The sequence below is a fragment of the Myotis davidii genome, unplaced genomic scaffold (assembly GCF_000327345.1).
Source record: "Myotis davidii unplaced genomic scaffold, ASM32734v1 scaffold330, whole genome shotgun sequence".
Taxonomy (NCBI): Eukaryota; Metazoa; Chordata; class Mammalia; order Chiroptera; family Vespertilionidae; genus Myotis; species Myotis davidii.
Window position 1 is genome coordinate 4,009,430 of NW_006283770.1, and position 22,415 is coordinate 4,031,844.

A 22,415-nucleotide genomic window follows, 5' to 3' on the forward strand; every position below is an offset into this window, starting at 1 on the left:
TTTTACAGAGAGGAAAGGAGAGAGATAGAGAGTTAGAAACATCGATGAGAGAAAAACATCGATCAGCTGCCTCCTGCACGCTCCCCACTGGGGATGTGCCCGCAACCCAGGTACATGCCTTTGACCGGAATCGAACCTGGGACCTTTCAGTCCGCAGGCCGAGGCTCTATCCACTGAGCCAAACCGGTTTCAGCACACCACATTTGTTGAGAGAATGTACTTTAGCTCATGGATGACTTTTGATGTTACACCCTTAGGCTTCTCTGTCTGGAAATTGCTTAAAAATAACCTTGAACACTGTGTGTTTTAACAGCCAACTCCTATTGCTCAACTCCAAATAGATGATAAAATTGGAATGGTGGCCTAGAACATCATATGCCTAATCTTGAGAGTGTGGGGACTGTTTCTCGTGGTAGGTACAGTTCCTTCTTTCTTATTTTGTTTGATAAGATGATTTCTCTGGGGTTGCATTGTCCTTTGGCGTCAGCAATAGCTGGAAGTGGGAAGAGAAGTTGAAAGGTGTGGTCCTCGGGTGCATAGACACCTTGGTGACAAAGCCAAAGGAGATAAAATCAAATGCATGCCTTAGCTCTTTGGTTCTTTATCTTAAATGCTCATAAAATGTTTACTTGGAAAAAAAAAACAACAGGAAGAAAAACAAATATAAAAAACAATTTGATTGCAAACCAGGATCTCCCAAAAGAGGTGGACCACAGAGGACATGGAATTTTTTCAGGGGAAATAACTCAGACATTACAACTGCATTCAGGAAAGACTTAACTCGAGCCAATCCATTTGATTTTTTTTTTTTTTTCAGGAATGAATTTACCTTAGGAAGGCAAACCTTCTTAACAAGTGACAGAATGAGAAATTATGATCTCAATATCTAAGCAATGCCTCACTTTTCTAACTGGGGACTATACGCCATGTTACAGAAAACAACCTTAACACCCCCCTTCCCATTTAAGAATGAGGAATGGGTCAATGTTCCCTGGTAGTATTTGTTGACTAGAAATCATTCCTTCGATGCCAACATAGCTATTTCTGCAGAAACAGGGATTTCTTAGGAGTCAGATAATGAAAAGATGCAGGCAGGTGCAAGGAGCCACTTCCTGCTCTTCTACCAGCTAGTGGCATAAGGACATTCACAGGTGAGTAGGTGTGTGCCTGTGGGAAGACCCAATCAGACTCTGCATGCATATATTGCCAAAGTTTCTGAGTTATTATGCATAACAGCTTGTATAATGAGGCAGAACTTCTGGGGCCTAAATTAAAAACTATAAATTAGTTCTTCCAGGTTGCTGAATTAATACATTTGGTGTTAATATTACTTAGTATCTCATACATTCCATAAGCCAAAGTAACTTAATGTATCTTCTCCAGTAGTTGAGTTTATATCCAGCCATTGATTCCTAACTTCTCCTTTTATAATTTCTCCTTTTAACTCCTCTTTCTCTTTGGGACTGAAAGGACGATAGCCTTACCTGCTCCTTTTTCTTTTTAAAGCATTGCTTATCAAGTGCTTCTTACACTTGAGGCAATCTTGGGTATAATGTTAATCAAATCACTTTGGCAAAGGGAAGGAGCTCAGCACATGGACCATTTTGTATTATGCCAAAGCAAGTCGGCTAAAGTAATAACAGACAACTACATGTGAAGGCTTTGGAGTCATGGTCATACTTTTTTTTTTTTGCGGGGGGTGGTGTGGGTGGGTAGGTGGGGGAAGAGAGTTGGTTTAACATACAAGTTCTTGGTATTCCTTGATTATATTAGTGACTCAACAATTATTTGTTGGTTTATCTTTTCAATAAACCTAGTATTTTACTATGTCAAGGCACTGGGATAGGTGGTGGGTTTTAAAGAGCTCATAGTCTATGGGAGAAGTAGACCTTGGAACTGACAATGAAAACACAATATGATAGAGGCTACAATTCAGGGGTGGGGAATGTTTTTTTTTTTTTCTGCCAAGAGCCATTGGATGTTTATGACATCATTCACAGGCCATACAAAATTATCACCTTAAAAATTAGCTTGCTATATCTGGTCAAACATTTGATTAACTCCTCCTAATACCTTGGCAGGGCCAGACCAAATGATTTTGCAGGCCTTATACAGCTTGTGGGCGGGTCATTCCGCACCCCTTCTATAGTTGAAATATGTTCAAGATACCGTGAAGGCATCAGATCTTCTGACCCCTTATCTCATGCTCCTTCTTGGAGGCCAGCTATTCTTTTGCATGCATGAAGTTCCACAAGTCTGTTCCCCATGGCTCTACTATTTCTTCTAAAATCAAACAGGCCTGGTTTCATACGAAGGAGCCTCTTCTCAAAGAAGCATTCTACTTGGCTTTGTTGTGAATGTTCAATTATGTGGTTGTTTGCTTTGCCTTCCCACTTGCTCTTTTTGTTTAAAGTCTTCAGATTGTAATATCTGATACCAATCAAGAAAGTCTGCAGAGAGAAGGTGATACATGTCATAAATAATGCTTATTGGCTGCCTCACTAGAAAAGTCATTTGGCTTCCAGTTAGGAGAAACATTTCCTGGGCAAAACGTCAGTGTTAAAGACATAAATAACAAATCACCGTCTCTTCTTTCCAAAGCTTACCCTAAATCAACCATATCCAGAAACTTGAAAAACATTTCAAACCGCTTTAAGCTTATTGGCCCTAAATGAAAAGCACAGGCCCATAGAGTATTAGAGGCAGGTGTGATGTTAGGGACTCAGCTGGCACCTTCCCATGGCTTTAGGATTCCCCGTCATCATTAGTTCTCATTATTGACCAACAAGATTGTTTAAACCACAACCGAGGATCCTCTTAGTTCTTGGACACTGTGATGATCTGACTGATGACAGGTTGTTCATTGCTGGGTAGACAGATAGATTAGTTTTCTACATGGTCATACAGCAACTGTGTTATCGTTATTACAAACTGTTAACTAATTTACTAATGAACCTTCATTGTAATGTTTAGAAGAAAATATTATGTCCTGGTGACAACAAACCAGTGTGGAGAGTTGGTATGCTCCAGATGCAGTATTGTCAAGCAGAACTTCTGAGAAAATTCGGAAATATTCTGTTGTACTGTCCAGTACTGTGGCTATTAGCAACAACCTATGGCTATTGAGACTTGACATATGGCAAGTGGAACTGAAGAACTCATTTTTAAAAATTTAATATTAACTAATTTAAACTTAAACTTAAGTAGTTACACGTGACCAGTTAGTAGATGAGTAAAGTGCATGGAGGCAAAGAGGCCTGGTTTTAAATATTATTATTTTGCCTCTTAGCAGCTAGTTTCTTGGTCTCTTCTCTGAACCTCTGTCTCATAATTTATAAAATGGCCATCGTTACATTTACCTTGCAGGCCTTTTATTAACAATGCAGTGAGATTGTACAAGGAACCTAGCACAGTGCCTGGCACATAGTAGACTAATAATAATCCTATATAATAAAAGGCTAATATGCAAATTGACTGAATGGGGGAACCACTGGTCTCAATGACTTGCACTGACCACCTGGGGACAGACACTCAATGCAGGAGCTGTCCCCTGGTGATCAGTGCGCTCCCATGGGGGAGCACCACTCAGCCAGAAGCCAGGCTCATGGCTGGTGAGCGCAGAGGCAGTGGCAGGAGCCCCTGCCCATCCCCCGAGGGCTCCCACATTGTGAGAGGGTACAGGCCAGGCTGAGGGACCCCCCCTCCCCGATTGCATGAATTTCATGCACTGGGCCTCTGATTATAGTAATAATAAATAATAATAACAATAAGTATAGCTAATAATTGCTGAGTACTTTCTAGGTATCAGGAATATTGCAAGGTGCTTCCTATATATTATTTCCTTTAATGTCCACAATAAATATACATGAGAGATGCTTTCAGTATTTTCATGTTACAGAGAAGGGAAGAGAGATCCAAGTCCTGTAGCTAATGATTTGCAGAGTTAGTCAAATCTAGGTGACTGATTCCAAAGTCTATAATTTTAACAACTACACATAAAATAAACATTGGATGCCCTGAAATACTGTCATCCCATGTATTTTTATGTTCTATGTCTGAAGGTCCACAGCTTTTCCTGTCCCTGATGAAGGAATTCTACTAGATAAACAAGAAAGCAGAGCAATTTACAATAAGGAACACTGTGTCTGAACTTGCTCTAGCCTGGGTGTTTAAAGATAAAGCTTGGCTCCTCGTCAGGATTTTAAATGCAGAAGAAAACATGATGAGTAGGCTCCATTGCACAACTCTACAACAGCACTGCTTTTCACCTGTTGTGAAATGAATCGAGGCTTCAAAATCAGCCGGCTCCTCTACCTCATGCCATTATAATTCAGGGATCCATGTCAGTTTGGTTTTACTTGAGGCCAATATCACTTTCCAGAGAGCTTTGGTGACTGTGGCCAGGAAATAGAATAAAGAGAGATTGGAAAAACAATTTCACTAGATGTAAATGTTTTTAAAACTTTGAGTTTGTATTTTGACTACTTTGGGGGATTCCAGAAGCATCTGCTTTGGGCACACACTGAACACATCTGTATACATTTATAGCATGTTTCAGTGAATTTGTTTCTACGTGAGTCACTCTCCCATGATAGAATAACACGCACACACAGCACGCTCGCCAACACACAAGTGCACACACACACACACACACACACACAATACCCTCTGTTTTAAAACTGCAGAAGGAGTTAGATTCTTTCAATCAAGGTTATACTCTGCATGTGTAAAGTTAACCAATTTCACACAAAGATACTGGGTATAAAGCAAGGTTATCAGTCCCATAGAAGCATGGTGTGGACTATACATAATTCAGGCTGGTAAGATTTCACTTTCAGAGTGAGGTTACAAAGATTTTTAAGTTCTGCAAAATTTACCGTGTTCCAGCTATAGCTCTCATTTTGGTGTACCCTGGCAGGAGCTTCGCAGAAACCAGTGACCGAGGGCCACAGCCCTGTGTGGAACCCGCGTCCTAGTGTGAGCCGCTCATACACTTGGTAAAGCTAAGGGTGACTTTCAGAGACAGCACTGTGACTCACCAGTCCCCAAATCTATCATCACATTTCAAATGTAAGCCACTCAAATTTCCATGAGAGATAAATTACATTTTTATGAAATGCATGAAAGATAAACTACATTTTATGAAATCCACAGAAACCTTAATATTGAAATGTAATTTAGAAGCATCTTTTTCAGTCTCCCCCAACTGTAAAACATGATTCCTGGGGGCCCAAAAGAAAACCCCTTTGACTAGAGTAAATCATTTGTCAGGCAGATACACTGAAAGCTAATTGAAATTTCCCACCTGGGTCTGGATACATAAACAGTATGGAAAATGACGGAGTATTTAAGGCATGAACCACCCCGTCTAATTTAACTTATGGGCCCGCTAATAAAGACTTCCTTGAACATGTGCTTCACACATCATAAAGTTTACGAACAGGCTACAGGCTGGCTTTCAAGAAATTATTTGTACAAGGTTTCCTTCTTGGGGTTATGAATCACATTCCTGGATCCTAAGTTCTATTTCAGAAAAGGAAAAGGCACAAAGAAGCGCTTCAGCTACAGACTCCTGAGCGCGACATGCCGAGTTGCAACGTGTTATTTCAAGAGTTTAGGACCTTCCGATCAGACCTGCGCCTAACTGTGCTGTTGGCTCTGAAACAGCTAATCTCTTAACTGTATTTTTCCTACAAATGCCTCATAGGGGTCCAGTTAAAACAAAAATCTGACCCCTAAGACAGCTGCGTGGAAATTGGGCTTTGATTCTTCTCTCTGCGCTAAGGAGATCCAGCCCTCTTTGAATGTGTTTTTACTTCTTGTCTAGTGAACTCAACATGTCTTTCAAGATTCTGGTCACATGTCCTCACTTTGATTGAGATCTTCTGACCCTGAGATGAGGATGTGAAGGCAATCAATTGATTAAAGAGGTATCCTGGGGGCACTATTAGGAAGTAGAAGGTGTATTACTGAACAGGCTACTGCTTTTGGCCACAGGGCTTGGCACTGCTGTACCTTATGGCAACACTGTAGAATACACTTCAGAGTTGTCCCACCCTGGGGCAGGGAATCCCCTCTCTCCTGGTCTTTCTGGCCTTCTGTGTGTCCTGGCCAATTGTGCTCTCAGGCAGAGAAACCTTCCAGCCAAGAGGCAACCAAGCAGCACGAAGCTGCTGGCAAGTGTAGAAAGAGTGCTGGGGGCTATGGGTGGGCACTGACAGCCTCTACTGTGCCTCCTTCAGGATCTGCAAGGGTGGGTGAGGTGGCTGTCTTCTCTGGTCCCCCAGCCCGATACACACCACAGTTATAGTGCTTGTCACATTATGCAGAAGTGATCTTTCACTTATTCAACCCATGTTTATTGAAAGCCTTGTGAGGCAAAAGAGATTTCATGAGTGAATAGAAATAGATGTAATTGCTTCCCCTGTGAGCATATAAGCTCACATAAAAGTAAACATTGTAGCAAGTGCTGGGGGGTAACAGGGAATATTGATACTCATTGGGAGATAGATGGGGACCTATTTATAAATGGCAGTTACGAAAAGACTAGCTGGAAGGATGCTATTTAAGCCAAATCCTGAGCAGTGAGAGAAGCCAGTCATGCCTAGGTCAAGGGGGCAAGGAGATGAGTGTCCTGGTGGGAGGGGCAGAAGGGAGATGGGGAATCTCTTAGCTTGTTGGAGGAACTCAAAGTCACTGAGGGAGAACACACGATGTAAAAAGGGCATTTAGCAGATGAAGTGGAAGTTGTTTCCAAAGCTAGTTCATTGAGGATGTATGAGGCACACCCAGAGATGAAGATATTGGTCCAATTTGATAGGGACATTGTGCCAAAGTTATTAACTCAAGGTTTGAAGGTAACAGATCTGGATTCAAATGTGAATTCTGATACTTCCCATCTACATGACCCTCAGAAAGTGATATATTCTCTCAGTTCAACTTCTTCATCTGGAAGTTATGCAATGAAAACAACCTGCAGGGTTGCTGTTAAAGTTAAATGAGATGATGTTTATGAAAAGCTCACCATAGTATTAACTATGCACTTGAACCAGACCGTCTGGAGGAAAACACACTATGATGACTGATCTTATTGCACACCCACTAATCTCTAGTGAAGTCTTACAGTCTTCTCGCTGACAGTTTCTCATGTTCTCTGTCATCAAATCTCCCATACTTCCTTCTCCTACTCATGCTCAGCTGACAACTTGGCTTTGTATTTCAGTAAAAACATAGAAGGACTCAGAAGAGACCTTCCATGTGCTCCCACTATCACAGTCACCAACCTGCCTGCATCCCGTGTCCTTATCGCCATGTGATGTAGTATAAGACATATTTATCAATGTATTGATTGCTTTCTCTACCAAGATGTAAGCTATTTAGGGACAAGGCCTTCCTCTGTTTTGTGCACCACTGCATCCCCAGCACCTAGGACAGTGCCTGGTACATATTAAACACTCATAAATATTTACTGAATAAATTCACAAGAAATGCTAGATGCTCAATAAATGGTCACTAATCTTAGATATTTTCCTAGATTCCAACCGTCTAGTGGGGAAGACGGTCAATGCACAAACATTCACCATTCATTGCAATAACTACAGTGGCACAGCGAGAGGAGCCCACACAAACTGCTGTGACCACACAGAAGAGGGAGGTGGGGGATGAATGGTATTTAATAGAACAGATGATCTTTATTCAAGTCTTGGCTCTGCTAGTTCTTGTCTCTTTGATTTTGGATTAATTACTTCAGTTCTATCAGCCTCATTTTCCTCATGTGTAAAATGATTATAATAATAATGTGGCCTTTGTGAATATGTTGCTAGGATTAAATTGAGAAATAAATATAAAATACTGAGCTCAGTGCCTGACATAAAGTAATGCTTTTTAAAAAATTCTGAATATATTAAATATTTATAAAATGACACATTAATTCCAGGATACAAACAAACTGATGACACTGATGGTAATCAGAACTGGAAAGTTGTCTTTGTACTTAATCCTTGCCTTGCAGATGAAAAAGAGGGTTTCTTCAAGGCATGTGAGTTGATAATATTCTCTTCACATCTAAATTCTTTAAAAAATGTGAGGAAGAAGACTGGCAATGGAGTAGGAAAAGCGATAGAAGAAAAAGGGGCAAATGATGTTGGTAGTTCAGAGAGTTGTAGTGAAGGCAGTAAGATTCGATCAGATTCTCTTGAGATATTGGATGTACAATATAAGGGATAAAGGGGAATCAAGGGTGGTTCTGCTGCCGGAGAGATGGAGTTGCCCTCAACTGAGATGGAAAAGACTGTGTTAGGAGCAGGATTATCTAACACCATTGAGTCTCATTGGTGGAGGATCATCTTTCCTCTTTTTTTTTTTCCTTATTGCTCCAAGTAAATTATTTTATAAATCCCCTTTTTGGCTATCCATCATATATTTTGCTGGGTCACTTTATTCTGAGGTAGAAACTCTCATTATGCCCCATTGAAGTTAAAGTTTGGAGACTGCTTCCTCCTGGAATGAGCATATTGTTTTTCTTTAGTTATCTTTCCTTTATCTTCCTTATTGAGATTATCTACTTGTATATACAGTCATGAGATTGTGCCTAATTTGGGCCTGAAATTTATTTCATCCAAGTATTTAGTTTACACCTGAAATATATATATGTCGATTACTGGTATTTTCATCTATAGAAACCCTTTAACTAATACTAAATAACACAGCTACTTTCTCCCGAGTTTGCTGACCATCCCAGTTTAGCAAACATTTCTAACTCACAGATTGAAATTAGGTTTATAGTTAATCAGACTTTTCACTGCTATCCTTAATTTTATTTCAAACTATCTGCTGCCAGGGAGGTAAATTTGGCCCAGACTTTGAACCAATGTCTGAATGACCAAAATCCTTCCCAGGGCAATAGTTCATTCCTGAGCCATTCTCATGTTTTTAATAAAAAATATAACATGATTATTTTCATGTAAGGGAAAGTTGAACATGAGATATTACCATGCCACTGTTGTTTCTCTCTCTTCCTGTTCACCCAAATGCTCTTTACTATGCCTCTGCTCCAAGTTCATGGCTCTCTTAACTGGAGGAAAAAGGGAGAGGGAAAGGACCTAACAGGCTTTGAGGTCTGTGTCCAGGCACCGTGTGAAGCCCAGCAGTTGCATTTTATCCTTTATTCTTTACATCCCCAAACTGAAAAGACTGCCTCTTTTACATAGAAAAAGGTGAGGCCCAGATCAATTATGAAACTAAGTCAAGTTCACAGAGCAGAGAGTCAAAGCCAACTCTGCTGACTCCAAAGCCTTATTTCCTTTCATAACACGGTATTCCACAGGTGAAGAGCATTCTTGACATACAACACTCTCTCATTTTCTCTCTAGTCACCTTTTTTATTTTTTGAAAAAATGTATATACCTCCATTGTTTTATTACAGCCATGCATTTTAGTGTGAAATTATGTCTATTTCCTAGGATTGCTTACCTTCTTATTTGTAGTTTATGGTTTAGCTCAGGGATGTATATAAATAATAGGTCAAATCATTGCTAAAGGGCTTCATTGGGATGTGAGTTGGACTCTGCAGGTGAAATTTGGTCCAACAGAAAGAATGGAATAGGCTATCTGGGAAACAAGGAGAACTTGGATAAGAGTAAGAATTCATATGCTTGTGGGCGTGGCACCAGATTGTGGGATAATGGGAAAACGTTGGACTTCATTGTGCCACAGTGAGACACAGAGCAAAAGGAAGGAGAGAAGATGTTGGGCAACAGGAAATTTACCCTACAGAGTTGTGCAAGCCAGGTGTGAACACAGAGGCCATATTATTTTAATATTATTTTAGACATGAGATGATGAAAAGCTCCAACCAGACATGAGATGATAAAAGTAAACTAAATTGTGGGCAAAAGAGAAAACCAAAGCAATATATGCCCCCTATATCATGTTGAGTATCAGTCTTTTCTGGACAAACATACAATATGCATGGAATTTTGACAGCCAGTGGGAAAAAGGAGAAATGAATTTCACTAATAAGATTCAGCATTTTTTCTTTCTTTGTAAACAAATACAGTGCTCAGGAGGGTCAAGCAACCTCTCAGGACCAGCTGGTCTCTATAGTTATTTACATCCGCCGTCAAGGGAAACTTGCGAAGATTGAGTTAATCCGTAAAGCATGACATTGTCCTTCACTCAGCATTGCACTACTCTAGAGGATAAGAAGACTCTTTTTCTATCATGCAGATAAAGATTTGGAGGCATAAAAAGGTTAAGTAACTTGCTCAAGATCATAGACCTAGCAACACCTAAGATCCAGAGCATTCTTAACTTCAACACTACACTGTTCTCTTAATAGCAATTACAGACTGAGAAAAATGCAGAATTTTGAGAAAAAAATGTAGTAATGTTAGAGCATTCATTGAATAGAACAGAGGCTAAAAATCAGCTAATTTGTTTGATTATTACTTATTTATTTTTTGCCACATGCACATTTAAAAATTTGGTACTGAAACTTAAAAAGAAGAAATTTAAGTATGATAGAGATATTTATTGCCCTCAAACTAAAGTTGTGTAGTTCTGTGATCTGCCACTTTGAAAAAGCAAAGTAGAGTCAGAAGTGAGAGGTAACAATTTTTTAACCAGTTGTCATGTGTGTGTGTGTGCATGTGTGTGTGTGTGTAATAGAACAGAGGCTAAAAATCAGCTAATTTGTTTGATTATTACTTATTTATTTTTTGCCACATGCACATTTAAAAATTTGGTACTGAAACTTAAAAAGAAGAAATTTAAGTATGATAGAGATATTTATTGCCCTCAAACTAAAGTTGTGTAGTTCTGTGATCTGCCACTTTGAAAAAGCAAAGTAGAGTCAGAAGTGAGAGGTAACAATTTTTTAACCAGTTGTCATGTGTGTGTGTGTGCATGTGTGTGTGTGTGTGTCTGATGACTCTCCTGATGTGTAGGCACTAGCAAAAATGGCAAGCTAAATATATAACATATGTGCAGGTTTGGTAAAAATGAAACCAGCATATAAAGTGGTCCAACTTTACTTCTTGAAATTGCCACACTTTTACATTTTCTAAATGTATAAATGCTAAATTTAGAGTCCAACTGCCAATGTTATAAAACCCACTTCTAGTCTGCAAGAAAAAGGAAGCCTAGTTTCTGAGAAAATAAAGTTTTTCATTCATTGAACAGAGCTCATTCTACTTTTACTCTGTTTGAAAAAAAAATAGAAACATAAAAAGATTTACTTTAGTGTAACTACAGAAAATTGTTTTTCCAATAGTAAAAAAGGTATATTTTCCTTAATTTTTGATGTGGTAAGTGTACTGAAAAAAAAAAAACACATGAAAAGGAAGTGGACTGTAATAATTCTTCCTTGAAATAGATTTGCTTTAGGTTCTCAAAAATATCCTCAAACTTTTTAAAAGCTTTTAAATACATCAGCTTTTAAAATATATAATTAAAAACACATGGCCAGGATGTTATTAATTTAAACATTTTCCTATTTATTATTTTTTAAATTGAGGTAAAATCCTATATAATAAAGAGGTAATATGCATCTGGCCCTCCAATGGTCTGAGGGACAGTGAACTGGCCCCCTGTTTAAAAAGTTTGAGGACCCCTGGGTTAGGGGGTGATCAGGCTGACAAGGGAGCTGTTAGGGGCAATCAGGCAGGCAGGCAGGCGAGAAGTTAGGAGCCTGCAGTCCCGGATTGTGAATTGGACATCCCCTGAGAAGTCCCAGAGTGGAGAGGGTGCAGGCTGGGCTGAGGGACACCCTCCCTCCCCCAAGTGCACAAATTTCATGCACCAGGACTTTAGTTGGTACATAACATTATATTAGTTTTAGGCATATAGCTTAATAATTTGATCTTTGTATATACTACAAAGTGATCCCAACAATAAGTCTAGTGTGTGTGTGAGACATCTTTATTCATTCATATATCAATGGACACATCGGTTGTTTCCACATATTGGTTATTGAGAATAACATTGCAATAAATACAGGATGCTTATATCTGTTGGAATTAATGTTTTGGTAGAGATTAAAGAACAGGACAACTGACTTCCTATCTTACAGGTTGTTATATGTTTCTCTTGAATACAGATTCTACCCCCATCCTCTTTGCTACTTCCCTGGTTTAGGCTCTCCATGTCTTTTGCAGGATCATTTCTAGGCTGTGCTATGGTCACCCTGCTCCCAGTCACTCCCCAGACCAGTCCATTCAACACAGATGACCAGGCCAGGACCTTTCTACAACACAGATCCAATCACTTTACTGTCTTTTATAAAATGAATACAAATCAAGAACCAAAGGGGTACAGTGGAGAAGGGAATGCAACAAGAGAAAAACAAAGCTAAGGAGACATTCACAAACATATAAGCATTTAAGAAATTATATACCTTTGGTCAAAATCAGAAGGATTCAACTCTGAAACTGTAAAATGCATTCTAAAAAAAAGCAAAGCAATCTTCTTATTAAATTTATCAGGATCTTAAACTCATTTCTCTGACTTTATAACATAAGCCTGAGAACTAATGGAGAGAATATACCTGAGCTCTATGTTGAGAGACTCCCTTGCCGAATGGTTTAGGACTGAGACTCTTAATAGGGCACTTACGCCTCTTCATGGTTTGGCCCCTTCCTTCTGTCCTGTGGACTAATAATTTTAACTTTACTAGCATTGAACTAATTGAAGATTCCTAAACCTACTCTGCTATTTTATACTTCTGTGATTTTCCATAGGCCTTTTTCTCTGTTGAGAATTTCTTGACTTTCTATCTTTGCCTGACAAACTGATTCTTCAAAACCCAGCTAAACCATGACTTCCCTTTGGGGACCCTTTCCTCATCTCTTCAGATTCCTTCCTCTACGTTGTAATTAACCTTCTATGCATGCCGTCATGGACTTAATGCATTTTACTTATTTGTTTTCATGGTTTGTGCACCCTCCTAGACTTGATACATCCTGGAGGACAGAATCCATATATATATGTGTGTGTATATGTGTGTGTGTATGTATGTATATATATATATATATCTTGATATTTCCTTAAAGAGCTTCCAGCACAAAATAGGTACCCAATCTATGTGCCACTGGAGAGGACATTGTGAGGGAAAGATTATTATCCACGTATTCCTCCCAGCTGTGCCTGTCCCATGACAAAAGCCTTTTCTGGCAGATTATCATCTGTCTCTTCAGTTTTGAGTTCCACATCCAGTGCCAAGGGAAGATCAAGGGAAAGTGGTCTGCATCTTGACGCCAGATTTTAAAAGGCTCTCCTCACTCTAATGAAAGTGCAGAGGAGGAATTGCCACTGAGGACCGAAAACCTAACAAAGGCCTTTCACAAATGTCACTGAGTCTGTTTACATGTTCTGGAGTACAAATGTTTGAAAATATGCAACGACAGTAAAATAACGTGTCAAGTTCTACGGGCAAAAAGCCATAAAAGCAATACTCTCTAAAATGGCCCATTAATTTCTACTTTAACCCACCAACTGCACAGCTTGAGAATATATTTTAAAAATCTGATCTTGTTTTAAACCATTAAAATATTTTCCAGTGTCTAAATAGCAGCCAGTTCTCCTTATATTATTCATGATTGCCGTGTGACCAGCTTTTTCCACTACTTAACTGAGTGTAGTATCATTTCCATTTTGCTACTGCCTGATAGCATTGAGAAATGTAAGCTATAAACTGTGCTCGTCAAGCAATATTAATGGGAGGGGGGTGGCCATATCCTTTTATAATGCTTAAAAGCTTAAGCTGTAATAATAAGAAGTTGGCTTTTATTCCCTGAAATAATTAAAAGAAGAGCCTGAAGGAAATGAAAGTAAAATCCAACAGGATTACAAAATTAGGGCAGGGTTAAAGAAAAGTATTTTGAGTGCCAGAAGAAATTTAAAGAAAATAATAATACATTTGTGATTCCGCTATTTGACCCAATTGCTACTCAGTTATGTAACTGGAGAGTCTGTGAAGTAACTAGCAATGCACTCACTGGGGAAGGCAAGAAAAACATATTTCCCCGGGTACTCATATGGATCCCGCCAGCTGGCTGGGCTTGAGAAAGAGGAAAATGATTCCTGGTGGTTTAGACAGAAAGCACTGGAACAAAATTGTGTCAGTTGTCAGAATGGCGAGGCTAAGGGACTAGAGCAGTGCTTCTCAACCTTCCTAATACTGCGACCCTTTAATACAGTTCCTCATGTTGTGGTGACCCCCAACCATAAAATTATTTTCGTTGTTACTTCATAACTGTAATTTTGCTACTGTAATGAATCGTAATGTAAATATCTGATATGCAGGATGTATTTAGGCGACCCCTGTGAAAGGGTCATTCAACCCCCAAATGGGTCACGACCCACAGGTTGAGAACTGCTGGACTAGAGGGACCTAGTTCTTTTATTTATTTTTATTGATTTCAGAGAGGAAGGGAGAGGGAGAGAAAGATAGAAACATCATCGATGAGAGAGTCATTGATCGGCTTCCTTGTTCAAAGCCTCCAGCAGATTGATTAGGGTTACTCCACTGGGGATTGAGCCCACCACTGAGGCATGTGCCCTTGACCAGAATCAAACCCAGGACCCTTCAGTCTGCAGACCAATGCTCTATCTACTGAACCAAACCAGCTAGGGCTAGGGACCTAGCTCTTTGCAAGACTAGCCTATGCTTGAAGTAGAAGGAACAGTCATACGCTGTTGATAACCACAGGACAAGGTCAAGCTGTGTGGTTGAAGTTGATTAATTAGTAACATTTCCATACCCATTACCAAACTGTTATACTAGTAAGTCTAGCATTTAAATGCATGGAGAGTTACTGCACACATCTGAGATTTTTAGAATTGAAAGGAGTAAGGTACTATCTCTCGATCTTGGGATATGACCCAGAATTCCCAGAGAGGTGTTACAAAATTCAAGGAGCCTGGTCAAAGAGGCAGAGGTTGACCAGAGGTCCAATATTTCCGGTTAACAGTGGAAAAGATAGTTCAGGAAAACTTGCCTTGTTAGTGTGTTTGTAGAAGTTGAGATTCTAGAAAATACATAAGAATCATCATGTTTCTAGAATTTGCCTTTGTCCCACATAATCTTTGATACAAATCTTCAAAATACACAGAGAGTGAATTATTAACACTTTCCACTTCTCTCTAGTGCCTCCTCTTGAGCTGTAATTATTGTGTATCTCCTAAGAGTCATACTTTAAAAATACCAATATTAATATTAATATTGATTTTATCTTGTCTCTCTGTTCAAGAATGAAGTCTTTTTTTTCTCCATAGCATTCATTAATGCAGATTTCCTGAATATTTATGTGGTCGCAGGTTCCCTTGAGACCCATATAAATTTTCCCCAAGCAAATGTGCTGTGCACACTTACACACATGCATACAAACACACACACACAGACACTCATATAAACACAGCATGGGGTTCATGGATAAACAATTTTATCTGTGGATACCAGGTTAGGAATTCCTGAGTTATTGATTTGGTGTTATTCTGGCCTTGGGTCAAATTATTAAGAAGGGCAACTCTGATTTGCTCTGCCACTATGCAGCGGACACTTTCAGAATGTCTGCTGTGCCAGGTTTCACAGCATATGACAAGGATACAAGTTTGCTGTGTTTCTTTCCTTCCTGTCTCTTGAGAATGTCTAGAATGGATCTATATTTCTTTTCATCACTATCCAAATGACCTGTGCTGGTAAATCATTAGACATTCCACATAAATTACCATAACATTTTAACAAAAGCACAAGGGTTTGAATTTGATTCTGAGCAAATTTCTTCCCATACGAGTTTTAAATGACACTGAAGACCATGACAAGGTTACCTGGAAAAAACAATTCTCTTTGGAATTTTTCTCTGGCCTGCTGTGAAAAGCATCTCTTCTTCAGCCAATCAGCTTCAAATTCACTGTAGTGTTCGCTTGGCCATGTGATAAGAACCTTATAACACAGAAAGCAAATATCACCAAATGTATATTATGCTTTTGTATACTCAGTTCTCCACTATTGCCCTGTTTCTGAATGTCATTTAAGATAATCAGGGAATCAATCTCCACTCCCCCCCCCTTTTTTTTTTGCCTATATACGCACAGGCATAGAATAAGCTTTTGAAAAACAAGATCACTGAAAGCCACTGGGATCTATCTGAGTTCTGAGGCCTCTTAAATATCACACAAGCAATAAAACATGGCTAGACCTGACATTCTTGTTCTGTATTCTCTAAACCTATGATTTCCAAACTTTTTGCCATGACTTGAAGTTAGAGTATCAGAAATAGTAATGATGTGACCAGGCAGATAATAATAATAGCACAAAATAACACCACATTGAGTTCATACTGTATAATGAGCACTATAGACATAACTCATTAGTCCTCATGCAACTCTAGGGAGAAGGCATTACTATCATTGACATTATTTCAGGTGGGGGATGTAGGAGTAAATACTATTTCTATGGTCACACAGTTAGCATGCAGAGAACCCTGGGAGTAAAGTGCTCCAGTGGAGATGAAGACAAGAGTGTGAGGAGGGTGACCTTGTTGGTCACCTTTGCTTCTCTGGTAATTATCCTAGTATTTGGAAGAGAGAAACATAGGGTGGTGGCCACATCTAGTTTGTGGTTTTGAGAGCTATGCTTTTGGGAATTCTAGAACAATCCTTGCACAGCTACTCACTAATTTTGAGTGCTTACTATAATGCTAGGCACTAGGCGAAACATTTTACCCATATTATCTCATCGAATCCTCACATTATCTCTCTGAACAAATTCTGTTAGTACCCCTAGTTCACAGATGAGTAAACTGAGTACCAGGAGCATTATTTTTATTATAGAAATAGTTTGTTTGTGTCTTTAAGGCTGTCAGTCACTAAAGGAATAATGAGCAACACTAGATTTTATGAACAATAGTCACAGTAATAAAAATAGTAGGAATAATAACGGAATCTTTCAATTACTGAGCAGGCTTACTTTGCACCCAGCACTACCCAAACCTGACGACATATATGATCCAATAATAATTCATTATTTACATTATTGGACATCCACCCCTTTATTTATCTTGGGAAGGAAGGGAGAAATGGTCATTTAGAGGTAATTACCCTTTTTCTGTCAAACGACAAGTCTTTAATACCAATGTTCACATCAAGAGATTCCACGAGAAATTTCCGTGCTTTCGCAGAATCCAGGTAGCAGCTGGGGCACTGGCAGTTGTCCCGCAGCCACACGGCAGGGTAGAAGGACTCCGTGCCATCCTGCCAGAGAATCTGCATCAGATGAGCCCCATCCAGCACTTCTGCCTTCTGGATGGCGCAGTGCATGTTTCTGGTCCTTGCAGGTAGATCTCGTCAGCTACCTGCTAATGCAAATCAGTGTTACAAGGCATCTCAGGCAGATTGGGTCTGAACTTAACCTCTAAGAGTGTAAACCATTCGAGTAGACCCTGGCTTCGGCTATTTGCTCATCTGCCAGAGTTTGCGGTTTGACTTAGCAGCGCTAGGACCTTTGTCCTGGTGAGAGTATTTCGTATGTTGTAAATAGAAACACATTGACTAAAAGTCAATAAGATAAACATGCTGAGTCAGGATCCAAAATTCCTTGTTTTTGTCACAGTCATTTTAAATGATAAATTCAGAACCACTGGCATGGGCCCCTTTAAGTTCTGTTTGTATAAAAGCTCTGGAATTTTTGTAAGAGAGAAAAAATGCTCCATAGATGGAAAGCACAACAATCATACTTGTACTATTTTTATGGATGCCTAATTGTACATGCCCTTTAAAGAAAAGAATAGTTTATTGATTTTTGGAGAGAGAGGAAGGGAAAGAAATATCACTGTGAGAGCACAACATCTATTGACTGCCTTCTGTATGCCCCCTACCGGGGATGGAATCCACAACCTGCCCATGTGCCCTGACTGGGAATTGAACTGGCAACCCTTTGTTGCCCGGGAGGATGTCCAACCAACTGAGCCACACAGGCCAGGGCTGCACATACCTTTTGAAAAAAAAAATGTTTCTGTGACACAAAATTCGTAAGCTTGTTCCAATAAGGAGACTATTAATGCAATTTTAAATTATACTTGAAGAGGTACTGTAATCCAATACATTGTACTATTTCTATTCTGTCATTTATTTTCTTTAACTTGTATAGTATATTTTCTCAAAGTGATATAAAAGTTCCTGGGCTCTGCAAAGAATGTGTTTGGTTTGTTCGCTGAAGATTTTCTGTTTGAATAGAGCGCACCTTGAGATTTTGGTTAGTTTACTCTAACCCTTTCATGAGTACTTTCATGGCTCTCCTTGGGAATGCATTGCTTCTTTTCATGAAGAAATCCACCAGATTTGAGAAGATGCAGTATTGGCGGGAAAGGGAGTCAAGTGAGAGAGCAGGCTTACTTTGCACCCAGCGCTACCCAAACCTGATGACCTGTGGACTGAGCACCACAGTGTTGCTTCTGATTCCAATCATGATTATAAATTTGACCTTCAGAAATTATATCAATGTTCTAAATCTCACTTTCTTCATATGTCATTCTCCAGGAAGCTAAACTTAGATGGAAGAAATAGAATTTATACTGAAGAAGTAGAACTTCTTAATTTCTTTCGTATTATAATTAGGTCATTATTAATAGAAGGTGACATGTGACAATAGAAACAAAGCTTCATTGTCTTGGGATGAAGGGGAGGCACACACACATGCATAGTGACTGCTTAACAAGCATCTTCTATGTACCAGGCACAGCAATTGTCAGTGGAGGGTTCAGTGACAAGCAAGACAAAATAGCTCTCCATCTTTCTTAAACTTATAGATAGGAAAACTTGATACATCATTAAAAGAACTTAAAAAATACTTCCCACAACATTAAAATAAAACAGCTTTTATGTGATTGTTTTACATATACTTCATTAGCTTGGATAATGTAGTCAGGTTATGAAGGAGGGCCAAGACAAAAAAAAAGGCCTCTTTTTTTTTCATTTAGATAATCCCTCTAAAGTTATCTAATGATGAAAAGGAAAATGAAATTCATTGGGATTCATGCTTATTCCCACGTGGGAACTCCCATCTATTTTCTCTTAATAATTTATATAGCAACAGGAGAGCACTGTTACCTAAAAAATCATAAAAAATCTAGTTTAGTTCAAACCTGGGTATTTATCTCAGATTGAAAAAGAGGCCCTCGGGAAGTCCCAATGTCAGTTTCTCTGTGGAATGAGTAGGGAATTTAGTTTTCCTGATAGAAGGGGCAGCTGGCAGGTTTTCTCATAAGAATGGTTTCCAAGGACAGTGATGGTTCCAGTCAGTCTGGCATAGTGTAACCAGGCCATTAAATCACACATGGTACACATGGACAAAATGGAAAAGTGTAGTAAATTTTATCTAAGTCAGGGGTTGGTAATAATTTTTGTAAAAGGACAGATAGTACATATTTCAGGGCTTGTAGGCTACATACAGTACCTGTTGCCTATTCTTGTTTTGTTTTTCCAAACACTGTAAGAATATAGAAGCTATCCTTACCTCATGGGTTGTAGAAAAATAGGCTGTAGGCAATATCTGGCAAAGGGTTGCCTGTCCTTGGTTAAGTTACCTAAGTCATGCTTTCACTCCAGTGGAATAGAACCATGCTTAACTACAAAAAACGCCCCTCTTTTTCCTCCTCAGATATCAGATTAAACCTATTAAAATATATACTAAGTATCTTTGTGCCTGCTGCACTAGAGGGTACAAAGATCACCATGAAGTTCTAGACCTCGGGGAAAAGCAAGATAATTATGAAAGTCAATAAAAAATCAGTCTGGGCAGAAATGGCATTCATAGTTGTCTGAGAGGCTCCAGGACACCACCTTAGAGAAAATGGCAAATTGAGTAAGCCGTGAAGGCTCTGTGATCAATGTTACTGAATGCATGTTCATTCCATCTTATTTTATGTCTTCCTCATTCTTTTCTTTTTTTAAATCCTCACCTGAGAATATTTTTCCCTTGATTTTTTTTTTTTTTTTAGAGAGAGTGGAAGAGAGAGGGAAAGACAGAGAGAAATATTGATGTGAGAGAAACACATCTATTGGTTGCCTTTTGCACAAACCTTGACCAGAGCTAGGGCTAGAGAGGAGCCTGCAATCGAGATATAAGCCCTTGGCTGGAATTGAACCTGGGACCCTTCAGTCTGCAGGCCGATGCTCTATCCACTGAGCCAAACCGGCTAGGGTTTTCCCTCCCTCATTCTTTAGCACAAGCATGTGACTAGTAATTTGCTATATTTCACATCTTCTCTTTGTAGCCAAGGTTACTGTGTGATATGATACTGGCCAATGAAATATATCTGAAAGTTGATGAATTTAGAACAACTTAAAAATAAGCAGACTTAGCTGCCACATGATGTTTCCCCTTCTTCATGCCTGGAATATTGATGTGGTGTTGGCAATGGAGCAATCACTTTGCAAACATGAGGCAAGAAGCAGAAGATTAAAACCTAAAAGTAGCCTGGGCTCCCCATGGTTCTGTGAAATCATATGCCCACTACTGGATAGTCATGTCTGGACTTGTTTTTGCACAAGAAAAATAATAAACTCCTTACAGATATAATCCTCCATCTGCCAGCTTTTCTGGATCACATGCAGAAAAATTTGTGGAAGGTCATTCCAAGGAGAGGGGGCAAAATGAGCCAAGGAATTAAGAGTTTGAACAACAGAAAATATTTGGTTTAGCTGGAGCCAAAGGCTATGAGAGACAATACAGGTTAAAAGAAATTAAAAGGTATGTTGTTACCAGATCAAGAAGCACTAGGCACACAGAAGTTTGGCCTCTATTCTGTTATAAATGGAACATTTAAAATATTTCTTCCAGGCAGGAGATTGACAAGGGAGATGATACTGAGGAGAGTGTATTGGAGGCAGGGGAAAACACTAGAATTAGAGAAGTTGTTTGGGGTTTTAGTAGTGACGAGGTTAAGAATAAATGAGAATGTTGGGAGTGGATGTGCAGAGGAAAAGCTGGGAGGAGAGGTGTGAGCCACATTGCAAAGTTGATTTGAAAGTGTCCCTCAGTGTTTGTCCTCATTAATTTCTCTTTGGCCCTTTTACTAAAAACCGTTTTATGAAAGAGAATGACTTTGTTTCCTATTCTATAAGAAAACAATTCTTTGGTGAGCTTGCTTAAAAAGAGCAATTACAATAATCTATTAATGATGATCAAGAAGTGCAATGCAGAATGCAATTGTTCACATGGACAGCCATGTGAAAACGTGGATGTGTTACCAGGCAAGTGGTTATACCAAGATTTCTTCTAGTACAAGGCTATCCTTTTTTGGTGAGTGGAAAACAGACAGAGAAGATAGATTCTGGCTTTCCGGCAAATAAATATCTATAGGTATGATGGAGAGCCCAGAGGCCAAATAGAAACAAGAAAAATTATTTACATGTATCCTATTTTGCTTATCTGGGTATTCTTTTTGGTACTTAACCTATTTATAAACTGATGGATTAATCACTTGCTAAAATTACTTGCCAAGAACCAAAGGCAAAAACATATCTTAAAATATCAACACATGCGGAAAAAACTTTGTAGCTTCAAAGCACACTTTCTTTACCCAGAGACCATATTTAATTTTTAAGGCACATTGTACAAAATGGCCAAGGGAGGTGTAAAGTACAGTGTAGGGGAAACAGTCAATAATATTGTAATAACTGCGTATAGTGCCAGGTGGGTATTTAAAATAATTGGGGGGACTACTCTGCAAAACATCTGATTGCCTAACCACTATGCGGCACAATTGAAATGAATACAAAACAGTTTTGAATGTGAACTGTAATTGAAAAATAAAATATTAAAAAATACATTTACAAATTGGTCCTGGCCTGTTAGTTCAGTTTTTGTAGACTATAGTCATGCCCCCTTCATCCTCTCTCTTCTCTAAATCCACCCAGTTTTTAAGGCAATTTTTCATAAGATGTGATATCTAGATTCTGCACCTTTTCAGTCTATACATGTTTTTCAAAAATGGTTTACAAGATACCATGGATGAAATATTTCTAGTACAGGAAAACATGAAAACTAGTACTTTCTATGTAGGAAGAGTAAAGAATATCTAGACTTTTTTGATTTTTTTTTTTTACCTTGTGAGTTTTAAAGAATAGTGGTAACTGCTTATGGGCAACTCGTTTGGTTCTAAAATAAGAATATTTGTTTTAATTATATTGATATTAAGGTTACAATAATAGTAGCAGTAGAAGTTTACTTTATTGAATGCTTTTTCATGCCACTCACTGTTCTAAGTGCTTCATGTATATTAACTCATGGGATCTTCACTACAACCCAATGAGAAATCTACTGCAATTACCCAAAAAAGCAGCAAAAAAAAAGAGGTCAAGAGATATTAGCATTTAGATAATAACAAAAGCCATCTTAAGCTCTTCAAGGGAGTAAG

The 22,415-nt window shown here is 38.9% G+C and overlaps 1 protein-coding gene across 5 annotated transcripts in view; it reads right to left on the reverse strand.

The window, feature by feature from the left end:
• BBOX1 (butyrobetaine (gamma), 2-oxoglutarate dioxygenase (gamma-butyrobetaine hydroxylase) 1) overlaps positions 1-22,415 on the reverse strand; it is a 58,592-nt gene that overhangs the window by 31,610 nt on the left and 4,567 nt on the right. For 3 of the 5 annotated variants that reach the window (XM_015566555.1, XM_006753953.2, XM_006753952.2), the window contains 2 exons: positions 17,098-17,351; positions 15,826-15,940 (listed from right to left, as the gene is read on the reverse strand). In XM_015566555.1, the coding sequence (XP_015422041.1) occupies positions 15,826-15,940; positions 17,098-17,316 (334 nt within the window). In that variant the 5' untranslated portion in view covers positions 17,317-17,351. Of the gene's footprint in view, positions 1-15,825; positions 15,941-17,097; positions 17,355-22,415 lie in introns of all 5 variants that reach the window. The other 2 variants (XM_006753954.2, XM_006753955.2) reach the window with 1 other exon arrangement.